Source organism: Haemaphysalis longicornis, unplaced genomic scaffold (assembly GCF_048455015.1).
Source record: "Haemaphysalis longicornis isolate Haplotype H1 unplaced genomic scaffold, Haemaphysalis longicornis Haplotype H1 scaffold_4, whole genome shotgun sequence".
Lineage (NCBI taxonomy): Eukaryota > Metazoa > Arthropoda > Arachnida > Ixodida > Ixodidae > Haemaphysalis > Haemaphysalis longicornis.
In genome coordinates this window covers 26,393,500-26,406,355 of record NW_027526361.1, presented here as the reverse complement: position 1 = coordinate 26,406,355, position 12,856 = coordinate 26,393,500, and the positions used below count along the sequence as shown (strand labels likewise).

The window sequence follows — 12,856 nt, the reverse complement described above, 5'->3', positions numbered from 1 at the left end:
ATTAGGTATAAAAAAAAATTCCCGCGCCTTCCCGCGAGGGGAACACGAGTAAATGCAGAGCATTGGGGCCCCAGTACTGATTGAAGGCAGTGTTGCTTCCATCACTTCTTCCGTGATGCTGGAGTAGCAGACACGAGTAAACGTGGGCACGAGCGTCAACCAAGGAAGGAAGGAGCAACGCAGTGACTGAAACACGAGCGACCGCTAGCCGCTATATTTGCAGCGCGGCGCGCAGTAGATGGAGCGCAGTACGGGGGGGGGGGAGCGCGCATGCGCAAGCAGCGCGCGCCCTTCCACGCCCCACCGCGCTGCTATCACGCACCTGTTACGCCGAGACCGCGACGGAGCGAACGGGCTGACTACGACGCATGCGCGCGCCAGCTGCTGTTGAGAGAGAAGAGGGAAGGAGAGGCGCACCTGCTGCGGACGCGGAACTGTTGACACCGTCCGATGCAGGAACAGGCGAGGCTAAGAAATGCTCTGCATTTATAACGTTGGGAGCAGCCTGCAAACGAAGCCGTGCAAAGCGACCGGCTGTCTAGACATCAGTGACGAAGCGTCTGCGCGCCATTCACGAAGCACCTCACCTGGCCCAATGACGTCGCACTCAAAGCCCAACTTCTTTACGTCCCGGTGTCACCGGCGTTATCGCTAGCAGTTCACAAAGTATGCCTGTCCCATATATCCGTATATGTATAACTTCCGGCGAGAGTTTGCGACAGCCATTTTCGACGGTACTAACCGGTTTTAAGATCAAAAAAAAAAAAAAACGGAGGGCGCTACTGCCGCTAAAAATAACTGCAAAGTGCTGGCACTGCTATTTGCAGGTATATGTTGGGGCAATTCACAAGTGCAGCCACAGTAGACAAAGCGCAAGAAGGTACACAAAGTGCAGCCAGAAAAATCTTGCTATTTCTGTAGCCCGTCTGCCGTTGTGGTTATTTTCAATTTCCCATAAGCGGAATATATGCTGTTTTCATTCAGGGAAAAATAACGGTTTAAATAGTACGCTTACCTGCAATCTTCGTTTCATGCTAATCCTTCCTTCAACACAGCCGGCGACGCACAACTTCCGTAGGAAAGTCCATGTTTCACCATAATCATTAGTCAACGCAAAAGTCCCAGGAACATGTCTTCCAAGTTACTCCTCACCTGCAGTCTCCTACATCACCACTGTGACTGACACAAAAACAGATCTTAAACGCACTGCACGCCCCAACGCGGAAAAGTTTTTGTTGTGGCCCCCAACATCTGGTTCGGAAATGGTAAACCTAACCAGTTGTCTCCCTGTGAAGGCTCAAAACACCAGGAACGTTATTTCCACCACAGCTCAGAGGGCAGTGGATACCGACAGAAACTGCACAAAGCCACCGACGGATGTCAGTCGTCGTTTAGTCCACAGGGAACATCCCGAAACACGTTTCGGCCACCGCTACTAATATCCGCACAACTCGCACACGCATTGAGGAAGGTGCATAACATGCAGGTAACTGTGTACAACAGCCCGAAATCCAAGCATCGGCGAAGGAAACTAGCTGTCTAGACAGACGTGACGAAGCGCTTTCACGCGGCGGCCTGCGCACTAGCACCGGCGCCGTGCAGAAAGCGCAACTTCACCACGTCATGGCATCGCCGGCGTTGTCGCAGGCAGCCCGCTAGCGCTTGCATCTTAAAAGCATTGCAAGTCATTACAAATACCGTCCACAGCAACCATCTTATCGTCGGGACGAAAAATGAATGGACGGTTGTTGTCCCGCGTTTGGGAAAACCGGAATGTAGTGATGGAGGACGACGGAACAAAAAATTCCCCCGCATTTCCCCGAGGGGGAGAATGTGAAAGTGCGAATGCACGGTTGTCGGCCCGCTTGCGGCGCTTGCGCTCGGCCCCCGCAGCCCACCGCCTCGCCGCCTTCTCTTCCATCTCTTCCATCGGGTTTGTAGTATCACGTGTACACCACGCAGTTATCAAGCCGCTATAACGCCGCTGAGTCGCCAACGCACGCCGCTGACGACGTAGTTTGAATGCGTTAAAGATATAAGGCGCGTTACTAACACTGATATCAGCGTCGCGTCCGTGGCTTGGTCGGTGGAGCGTCGCGCTGCGGCCGCAAAGTCCTCGGATCGAAACCTGGCGCCGGATGCTGTTTCTTTTTTAAATATAGAGGAGCACTGCGGACGCCGCCGCCGCCGCCGGCGGTGGATGGTTTGGGGTCGCTTATAAAGTGCGCACTTAAAAAAAAAACGGAACCGCTGCATGCCGATGAAAGCCGTCATGCACGATGGTTACCGATTGAGAATCAGCAGTAAACAGCTTCTGTGGCTGACGAATAATTGCAACTGAAACGTGTTAATTAGGTTTAGTGGTCAACCCACAGCAGTAGCTCATGGCTAAGGCGTTGTGCTGCTGATCCCAAGGACGTCGATTTGATCCCGACAGCTGCGGCGGTTTTCTGATGGCGCAAAAAAAAAAAAAAAAACGAGAACGCCCATGTGTCGAGATTCGGCGAAATGTCGCTTTGGCTCAAAGCTTATTCTGCTGAACAATCTCGCTGACGGATCACGACAAGAACAAACGCATATGAACGAGCGATATATATCTTCTCAGTAAAAAAATTACTTCATTGCCACCAATTTTTCACATAACAATTGCGATAACGAATCGTTCAATAAAGCAAAACATCCATTTACAACACAAGAAAAAAATCTACGGAATGTAAGGAGTTGAATAATACGTTTTAATCGTGTTGTTTTTACACTGACTTGCGGTTCGTGGAGATATCAGTAGCGCACGGACAATTAGGCGCCCGCACGTTTATTTCAGTACGAAGAAAAAGTCTGGCGTTGAAAATATTTCTCGTGTAATTATGCCTTATGGATGGTTCGTTGAACCTGTTTTAGTGATTATTTTTCGATAAACATCTAAGAACAAATTTTCTAAGGAGTGTGTCTGTGTTCTTGTTATGGTTATTTTATGCGTAATCAATACTGCGCGTAATTTTTAAACGATTTTTTCAGTAAACAGTTATTAATGGTCATTCCTCGATCCTCCGTATCTACTTTCCTCCTGCATTTGCCCTAAACTGTTTTTTTTATAATGTAGCAACGTTATTTCTTTAAAGAGGAATGTGAGCTTCAGTGATATAATGAGCCATGATCAGTGTCGGCCGGTACCACTCACGAGCGCCACTCACCCCTCACGAGTGGTGACTGGTCCACCGCGAGTAGCACTCACACTCGAACTCACCAGTCCGAAACGATGGTGAGGCTCACTCCCCACTCACAACTAACGGGTGTGGGCGCCAGCCACCACTCGTGAGGAGTGAGTGACGCTCGTGGAGAAAGCAAGCGTGGCATGGGGCGACAGAAATTTAGATGGGCAGATGAGACAAAGAAGTTTGCGGGGATAAATTGGTCGCAGTTAGCGCAGGACCGGGATAATTGGAGATTCATGGGAGAGGCCTTTGCCCTGCAGTGGGCATAGATAGGATGATGATAATGATTATGATGACGATTATGATGATGATGATTCTCATTTATGCCAATTTTTGAATCAGCCTACGTCCACCCTAGCCGTTTTGTATGCTTGAGCATACAAAACCAATTTGAACGGAACTGAAACTTGCCACTCGGAGGTTGGGATGGACACCCCGAAAGAGGTACGGGCCATTGATTGCGAAGATCGTACCATTCTGACAATCATGAGTGGACCCCAGCTGTCAAACTGCTGTCCTGATTTTTTTGTGCATTCCTTTCATACCTGCGGGCATAGCCCGCTTTTACAGGTGGTAAGTGTACACGTGCTTAATAGTTGGGCTTATTAAGACCGCTGGAAAATTATGTTGCGCCTGCATTGCTGTCGTGCGCCTATAAGCGGCGTTCCGTGCCAACGAGCTCGCAAACAGGACGCCGTTGCGGAAGTGTGCGTGGCCCCGATGGAAACTTCCACATCCGTTCGAGAAAAAGGCGCCAGTGCGCTCTATATAGCAACTAACTGGATCACACCTAGCGCTGTTTTTTTTTCTTGGGCGTTTAGAGTGAAACATGATATAAACAAATTAAGCCATGTTACGACGAAAGTTTTAATTACTTTTCCTAGTTGTATTTACAGGCGCTTCCCTAGCCCTTTAAGCCCTGATTTTTTTTTTAAATTTCAAGCAAATCAATGTTTTCTGTATGTTTTCTTAAATTTTAGGGTCCCATAAGCCCACAAACGAAAAATAGAGCTGTAAGTGCAAATTTTAACAGATTTATTAATGAAGCGATTCTTACGACATTTGGCAATTAAAATTTTTATGTTGAGCAGAGACATCACTTCTTTATATTTTTCGAAACATTATGACTACATGAACCTACAAACTAAAATTAGCTTCGTAGTGCACGTTTTTAGAGATTTACAAGCTTGGGAATAAAACTCAAACCACCATTTTTTTTTTCAACCTCTTTGTCGCAATTTCGTCTTCACGAGAGCTTTTTCTTCTTGGTAGCGTCCAGCTCCACTAAAATGAAACAACGTGATATCTAGTGCAACAGGCATCATTGAAGAACAATTCCCCAGCAAAATAGCAGTTTTGGTTTCGTTTTTTATGCGCTAGAGGAACTTTTAGGTGATGGCGTCAATTGACACCACCAGGGCCGAAAGGGATAAACAAGATGAAGTTTCAGTGAATGTCCCTGGGGAGTTTTTTGTATACTTTATTGACTTATTTCCGCGTTCCGCGTGCGATTACAGGCTTGGAGAAGATTAGGTTGGTTGCAAGGTTGCGCAAAACAATGATATTGTTTGGGGTGCTTTGGAACAACACGAGGACGCAGCATATCTCTGTCAGAAGCACTGTTATCTGTTATATATAGTTGTGGGATGAGTTCATCAGGGAATATAAGCAAAATAGGACTGAAACGACCCCGATTTAAGGGGATTTTTTCAACGTTTCCTAATAGACAGGCAGGTGAGGTTGGCTGCTTGGCCAAGTTCTCCGAGGTTTAGCTGTCTCCACGAATGCAGCCCTTTGTCCGCAGATGGCCCCACGTCGGACGTGCTGCAGGTGGTGGAGTTACCCCTCATCAACCTGACCCTGTGCAAGCAGCTCAACAGGTTCCTGGTGGGAGATAACAACCTCTGCGCCGGATACCTGGAAGGCGGCAAAGACGCCTGCACTGTACGTCAATGGCCAGTTTTATCCGTGGCCCGAAATACATGCGCAGAGAAATCCCGAGATACGAAAATTGGCTAAACAGGAGGCCGCTATAATTCGGAAGACCAGCCTCGAAGCTCTTTGGTTTGTATTCGTTCAACGCAAAAAAAAAAAAAAGATTCGTTATGCGGGAAGAAAATTTTCACTCCTTTTGAGTAAACAGAACTTAAAACAGAACAAAGCTGTTGAGATCATTGTTTTTTCTGGCTTAGTCGTATGATATTGCTGTCCGGAAGTTGTTCAACAGAAATCGGCGTTATTAAAGCACTTGAACAAGGTTTACACTGCTGCCACCACGGCTGCGATGACAGCAATAACCATAGCCTGATAACGATTTCGGTCGTGTATGTTTGTGTGCATGCATGTATGATGTATGGATGTATGTATGTATGTATGTATGTATGTATGTATGTATGTATGTATGCATGTATGATGTATGGATGTATGTATGTATGTATGTATGTATGTATGTATGTATGTATGTATGTATGTATGTATGTATGTATGTATGTATGTATGTATGTATGTATGTATGCATGTATGTATGCATGTATGTGTGTATGTATGTATGTATGTGTGTATGTATGTATGTGTGTATGTATGTATGTATGTATGTATGTAGGCATGTGTGTATGCATGCACGCATGTATTTATGCATGTATGCATCTATGTATGCATGTATGTATATATGTATGTATGTATATAGGCATGGATGTATGTTGTTGTTGTTTCGTTTATTTAATAGCCTCAAGGCTTAGTAGACACCAAGCGGGTCCGATCTATATCCAGGAAGCTAGGTTGGCCTCCCGGATATAGTCCAGCAAGGAACGGCAGGCAGGACCATGGAGCCACCGATGGCAATGCGTGTCTTGCCGCAAATTTAGGCCTGCTGCCATCAAACATTTCCTTCGGATGTCCATAGTTCCATGGCATGTCCATAGTAGGTGGTGACGGTCTGCCGGAACTGTTTCATCGGAGCAGGTTGGACATTTCACATGCCCTCGGTAGTCCCCTTTCCATCCACTCGTGCGGACAGGAGTAAGAGTCACGCCCAGTCGGATCCTTCGTAGTACAACCTCCTCCGTCCTGGCAAGGTTTAGGGGGAGGAGAACCGAACACGGAGGTATGAGAGCACGCGTTCGGCGTCGAAGATCCTCCTTCAGCCATTCTTGTGGCCCATGGGTCACTTGGGAGCTGGGCGGGGGATAATGGGGCCGGACAGTTGTGTGACAGAAAGTCAGCCCGTTCATTTCCTACAATACTGGTGTATGTATGTATGTATGTATGTATGTATGTATGTATGTATGTATGTATGTATGTATGTATGTATGTATGTATGTATGTATGTATGTATGTATGTATGTATGTATGTATGTATGTATGTATGTATGTATGCATGCATGCATGCATGCATGCGTATAAATGCCCTGTTCCTCCAGGAATGTTCAGTATGTTCAGAAGGGTTTGTCGAAAGCCTTTCTCGTAAGAAATTGATTTGTGTCGTCCACACCCCCTCGGTTATGGAAAGGAGTTTAGCAAGGACGTTTAATGATCTGAGCATACGCGTGTGGGAATAAATTTAGCAACGGCAAAATAAATGTTACCTGAAATTTTGGCGCCGCTGGCGAACTAAATAAATGACAAAATGGTATTTAGACCTTCTTAGTGGGACGGAGTTGCTCGCACTGAAAGTATGCCTGACGCGCTGAATACGAGAGAACGCTTTCCCGCGCAGTCTCCATTTTCCGCTTTGTGTCCCATTCCTCGCCCGACAACTAAAGGGTGCTAACGACCCCAGCTTAACCTCTCGTTACTACGCGTGCCCTCGGTGTTTGTCAATTTCTTTTCACTACCCGACAGGGCGACTCCGGAGGCCCCCTGTTCCAGATCATCAACGACACGGCTGTGCAGATCGGCATTGTGTCGTTCGGACGGAGCTGCGCAGTTCCCAACTCCCCCGGCGTGTACACGAACGTGGAGCCGTATCTGCCCTGGATAGAGGCCGTCATCCGCCAGGGCAATACGGCCGCTGCCGGCAGACCACGTGCACGTCGCATCCGGCCGATCCCGGCCGCTGCCGTTACCGGAGGCAGCGGCAGCCCCTCGCGGAAGCCCGCTGGGCCACGCAGGACGCTAGCGGTTAGCCGGAGGTGGCCGCCGCCGCGATGTGCGCGGTGCTTGCCAGCTGGTCGGCTCTCAGTGGATGCTACAAATCACCTCTGGCGTTTTTCGGCTGGACATGTGGTGCCGTGAAGTTTCTTCAGCGTTTTTAACTTATTTATTACAGTCTCGGCTCTTGCACAGGCGTGGGCACGCCGAACAAAAAATGGCTTCTTCGAACGCCTGTTTTAGTTGCCCGAAGGTGTCCGCACATCAGGGACAACTCTTGACTAAGGAATTTTTCTGTATGGCAATACGCTTGCCGTGCTGTAAAAAGTTTCGCACTGGTCTGAGGCCGCTGCTTTTTTTGGAGTTTTCTCTCGTTTACCCACCATTTTGCAAGTATAATCTCTCTCTCTCTCTCTGAGAGAGAGAGAGAGAGAGAGAGAGAGAGAGAGAGAGAGAGAGAGAGAGAGAGAGAGAGAGAGAGAGAGAGAGAGAGAGAGAGAGAGAGAGAGAGAGAGAGAGAGAGAGAGAGAGAGAGAGAGAGAGAGAGAGAGAGACGAAACTTCAATAAATTTCCAGTTCGATACCCGTTCGTCTTCTCGTTCTACATACATTTTTACTGGGCCCATCGTACCTTCTTCCTCCATATATATACAATAAGGGGTTTATAGCTGGAGGCCAGCAAGACGCTTGAAAAGAGACGGAGTCCAAAGACGACCAAGGCAGCGGAGGCCGACGTCTCGGTGCGTTGTCTTAGAGCCACGCGATGTTGATCGTGCTTCTGTGTTGATCGGCAATACACCTTCGGTTGCACAGGAAAGATTGGCGCACACTAACCACAGGGCATGTATCCTCGGTGTCTACTATATCCACTACAAACCCCCCCCCCCCCTCCTGGCGAAAAAGAGGAGCCATCCTGGTGACTTAAGGGGACTGTTGAAGACCAGGAAGCAGCCGTATGTTAGAGGACAGCGGTTTAATGCAACCTTCGAGGGAGTAATTCGGTAGAGGAAGAAGATGATGTCACGAGCCTCGCTGCCTGTGAGGTGGCTTCGATGTCGAGTTGAGCCGGGCAGTTCTCTGTGATGTGGTCGTGCGATTCACAGAAAAGGCAGCAGTTGTGGAACAACCTAACGGTTAACGTCGAAGCAGAACCTTGAGTGTTGTCCTTCACTTGCATCCGTGGTGTGTCGATTTAAGATCCAGTCATAACGGAAGTAATCTCCCGACTCCTTACTTCTAGGTTCAACAGGTCAAGTAACGTCGATACTTCATCGGGCCTTTCACATCTCGGTTCTCGTGCTGATGTTTCCGTCAACGTTAACTTGTTAAAGTTGAGCACAAGCTCATACGGTAAACTCTGCAATAGCGCAGCCTTTAAAATCACTCCGTAGGAATCAATGTGAACACCGAGGTGCTTTAGCGATCTGACATGGCTCTGCACACGTTCATGGAGCGTCTGAAGGGCACTCAAGTAGTCGCAGGAGGCTACTTTTGGCAGGTTTAGAAGTTTTCTCATGTGGTCGTTGGTTGTTAAGAATCTTGTCTCCAAATTGTTGCTCCAGCAGTTCGATGGCTATGTGGTAGCTGTCGTTAGTCGTTGGTAATCCGCTGATTACGCCTTCCGCTTTCCCCTTAAAATAACTGCGCAGGTACTTCAGTTTGTCAACATTGGCTAGCGATGAGTTCTTATGTATCGTGGATTCGAACTGGTCCCAAAATGTGAACCACTGAATAAATTATCCGTGAAAAGGCTGGATTTCAAGCTTGAGCAGTCTAACCTGAACTCGTTCTTGGTGTGAGGTTGGAGCCTGTATTGCACTACTCGCCGTTAAAGGGCACGCGTTTGCAAGATGCTTCTCGGTGCGGAAAATCAAGCGTGCGATAGAGTCACGGTACTGTTCTACGGCTTCCAACTCATCGTCTAATTCCTCATCGGGGACGTGGCCCTCTATTTCTTTGTCAATATCGTTTAAAGGAGTCTGTTTCAACTTGAGCATATTTAGCTGTTCCGCCAGCTCACCCGTCGGTAGCGGGGTAGTCTCCATTGTGGCCTTCATTTCGTTGATGATCCGTGTAGTTGAGGCACGTAGAGCAGCACGTTTTCGTTTGAGGCGGTCCATGATGGCACGCGGTACGCGGGGGTGCCGCTCTAGCAGGAGCTGGGGCGATGCGTCTTTCTTGGCCGGTGCGTCCTCTTCAATGGGCCTGCTTCATCGGTAGGGGTCTTCAACGGTGTAATCCTTCCATCCTGGTCACGGCACTAAATTGTTGAAGACCAGGAAGCAGACGTATGTTAGAGGACAGCGGTTTAATGCGACCTTCGAGGGGGTAATTCGGTAGAGGAAGAAGATGATGTCACGAGCCTCGCAGCCTGTGAGGTGACTTCGATGTCTTCGTCTTCTCAACCAGATCACATTTTCCAACAGGGACAAAACGACAAGGGTATCGTAGTACAGCTTTAAAAGTTCGATGTGCACGATTTCACGACCCCGATTATGAAAGTCTGAGATGGGAGTCATCGGCTCGACGAAGCAGTTACGGGTGATGTCTGTTCGATAATCCTATGGGCCGTGGTATTTAGCAAGAAATTTCGCCGAAAGACTAGGCGGGGGGAATCGAACCCGAAGCCATGCTAGCGATCCAGGTTCAAACGTGGGTGCCAAGGCGGAGCTGTTATGTCGAGACTTCTGGTGGCGTTGGTCTTGTGATTTCAAGGCTCGAGCGAGCTGGCGACATTCCTCGGCATACCTGGCCATCTCAGAAACTGAGTTACATTCAGAGGCGTCGGGGCGATAGGGTTGAATAGTGCCCGTGATGAAAGATTGCTCGCGTCCATATAGAAGAAAAATGAAGGAAGCTCACACTAACGCGTAACACTTGAAGGCAACAAATCTGTACGCAGCATTCAAGACCATCACTAAGGTTTAAGTCCACGATTACAGCCGATTTGCTTCTTCGCTGCCGCAGCGACCATTACTCCACCATTGTTGCTATAAGTGTGAGCTTGCTGTAAGTGTGTTAAACTGTGGTGCGGGAAAGTGTATGTGGCAGCCGTATCTAGCAGTTTTCGCAATCGACATTTTGGTGTTCATAAGAAACCGCTGCTGCAGCGAGACGTATATTAGCATTCAAGACATTCTTACCTACCCGTAGAGGCCAACTTGCGCTTACACTTCAGTTATCCTTCAGTGTTGAGCCTAATGACGTTGCCAGCAACATCAAACTTCATCATTACAAGCCAAGCTGCGGGTACCTGGTTGAAGACGTTAAACCTCAAAGCATAACATTATGCCTAACGTAAGGCCGCACATACCCGTGTTCTCATGGCTCGCGCACCACCTGTTGGGGCAGCGTCGCTGCCAATGCGGAGTTTGTGACCCGTTGAAATCGCTGCGCAGGCGGGCGGCTTTTCCCTCAAGGGGCCTTTTATTTCCTTCGCATTAAAATCATTTTCAAATGCATGCATCCGCGGGTATAGTCATGCGTTTCACCGGCGTCTATAAATTCCTGTTTAATAGTAAAGGAAATATAGCAGATTAAAGAATCAGCCCCCGCCGTGCACAAATACGTCCGTCTAAAAGAGCCTGACTGATCGGTTCGTACGGCATTGTTTAGCTATTCCTAACCAAGCGGCGTCCACAGCTGGGGAGGAAACTAGAATAGATACTGATGATGCGGCCTGTTCAAGACCCAAATGAAAGTAAAGACATTCACTCATGTCAGAAGAGCTATTTTTCGACAACTCTGCAATTCCCCGCGCTTGAAATGATCGATCAGTTTGTTATGATTCACCGCTGAAATCTTCATGGTAGTTAGCTTCAAAAAAAAAAGGCAACTCTGCCAAATACTTAAAACAGTTTTCTTTTACCGTCATTTTGCTATACCTAACAGCAAGGACTTTTGATTGATGTCTCGCAGTAACAACCCGCACTCACATACCTAAAATCAAGTTTCACCGCGGCTTAGACTTGATAGACGACATGCATTTGGGTCAACTGTACACATCATGAGATCTGCAATATGCAAAATAATCCTGCGCAACAATCCATCTGAATATTCTGGCGTGTTTTGTTTCAACAATGCCGCCAATTCAGCCGTACGAATGATTCGACTCTTGAAAGTGATCTACCACTGCATGTGCATTTAAGGCACTCACTACGATGTAGTGTGTAGACTCATAAATCCTTGTGTGGAATTTACTTGATTGATTGATTGTAGAGTTTAACACGCCGACGCAACGCAGGCAATGAGGCGCGCCGTAGTGGAGGGCTCCGGATTAATTTTGACCACCTGGGGATCTGTAACGTGCGCCGAAATCTCGTACACACCGGCGTTTCTGCTTTTCGCCTCCATCAGAAAAGCGACCGCCGCGGCCGGGAATCGAACCTGCGACCTCGTGCTCAGCAGCGCAACGCCTTAGCCGCTGAGCCACCGCGGCGGGTGGTGGCATTTACTGAACAAATACCCTAACATACATTGTTTCTGAAAGTCACGCGTGAAGTCGATGCGAGAGGCGGGAAGGAAGACTAGTTTTAAGCCCTTGTTTGAAAGATGCAAGTCCAACTATTGACGGAGTGAAACGTCGGGTCGCATACACTGCGCCTACATCAAACCTCTGCTTACGTCTTCAAAAAAAAAAAAAAAAAGAATTCTTCAGAAATTCAAAGAATTGTCTACTAATACGTAGCATTCTTATGACGCTTCTCTTGAGTGGGAGTTCTTTACAGCCGATTTTTTTGTTTTTTTTCTAAATCCTGTCTAATTAATTATCTCCATTTACGTTATTATAACGATTACAGAGGGAACTTTAGCGAAATCTGCTTTATTGTGGAAATGCAGGGCGTTACACGTTTCGCCCTTTTCCTTACTTTTTTTTATATATTTTTTTATTTTTTTAGTTTTCATAATTTCGTGCGACCAGTTATATATACCGATTACAGGCGGAACTTCTGTGATATCTGCATTTTTGTGGAAATGCAGGGTGTTACACGGTCGTGGCTGTAGCGGTACTCGGCAAAGAATGCTACGCATTAAAAAAAGTTCACGTCCTCTTGCCTAATCGAGACATGTTGAGTTACGTCATGAGTATGAGGAAAATGATTAAGTTCAAGGCATTTGTAACTGACCAATAGTTTACCCTCCTAAACATTGCAGCCACAAACCCTGAAAGAAACTTGAGATTTAAACAGAGCAATAACTGAACTTCAGGTAAAAAATATCGTTCTTTCATGTCCCCGTGTCGCACAAGAGCCGACGTCGTCGGTGTCGTTGACTGTAGGCGAAAGACCGAGGTAAGCGAGCAATCGCGTAGCGCCACTTTGCGGCGCCCACTGCAACCCCCGGGATCGAAGGCGCTGCCCCTGCAGATGGTGTGCGGGCAAGAGCGGAAATCTTTCACCTCTCGGAAAGCTTGTAATGCGGTGTGAACGGGGCAGAATTCTCGCAGAACGTAATCAACGAATGTAATCAACGAACGAACGATAAGAGGGTCGCAAAGTGTACCTCAGCCAAAAATTACTGTTCTATGCCCATCAGATAACTCAGAAACTTGCTCA

At 47.6% G+C, this 12,856-nt stretch overlaps 1 protein-coding gene across 1 annotated transcript in view; it reads left to right on the top strand.

Moving 5' to 3' along the window:
• Positions 1–7,692, top strand: part of LOC144180289 (trypsin-1-like) — a 46,986-nt gene extending 39,294 nt beyond the window's left edge. The window contains exons 5-6 of the mRNA XM_077708660.1: positions 5,017–5,156; positions 7,053–7,692. Of these exons, the coding sequence (XP_077564786.1) occupies positions 5,017–5,156; positions 7,053–7,445 (533 nt within the window). The 3' untranslated portion in view covers positions 7,446–7,692. The remainder of the gene's footprint in view (positions 1–5,016; positions 5,157–7,052) is intronic.
• The last annotated feature ends 5,164 nt before the right edge of the window (positions 7,693–12,856 follow it).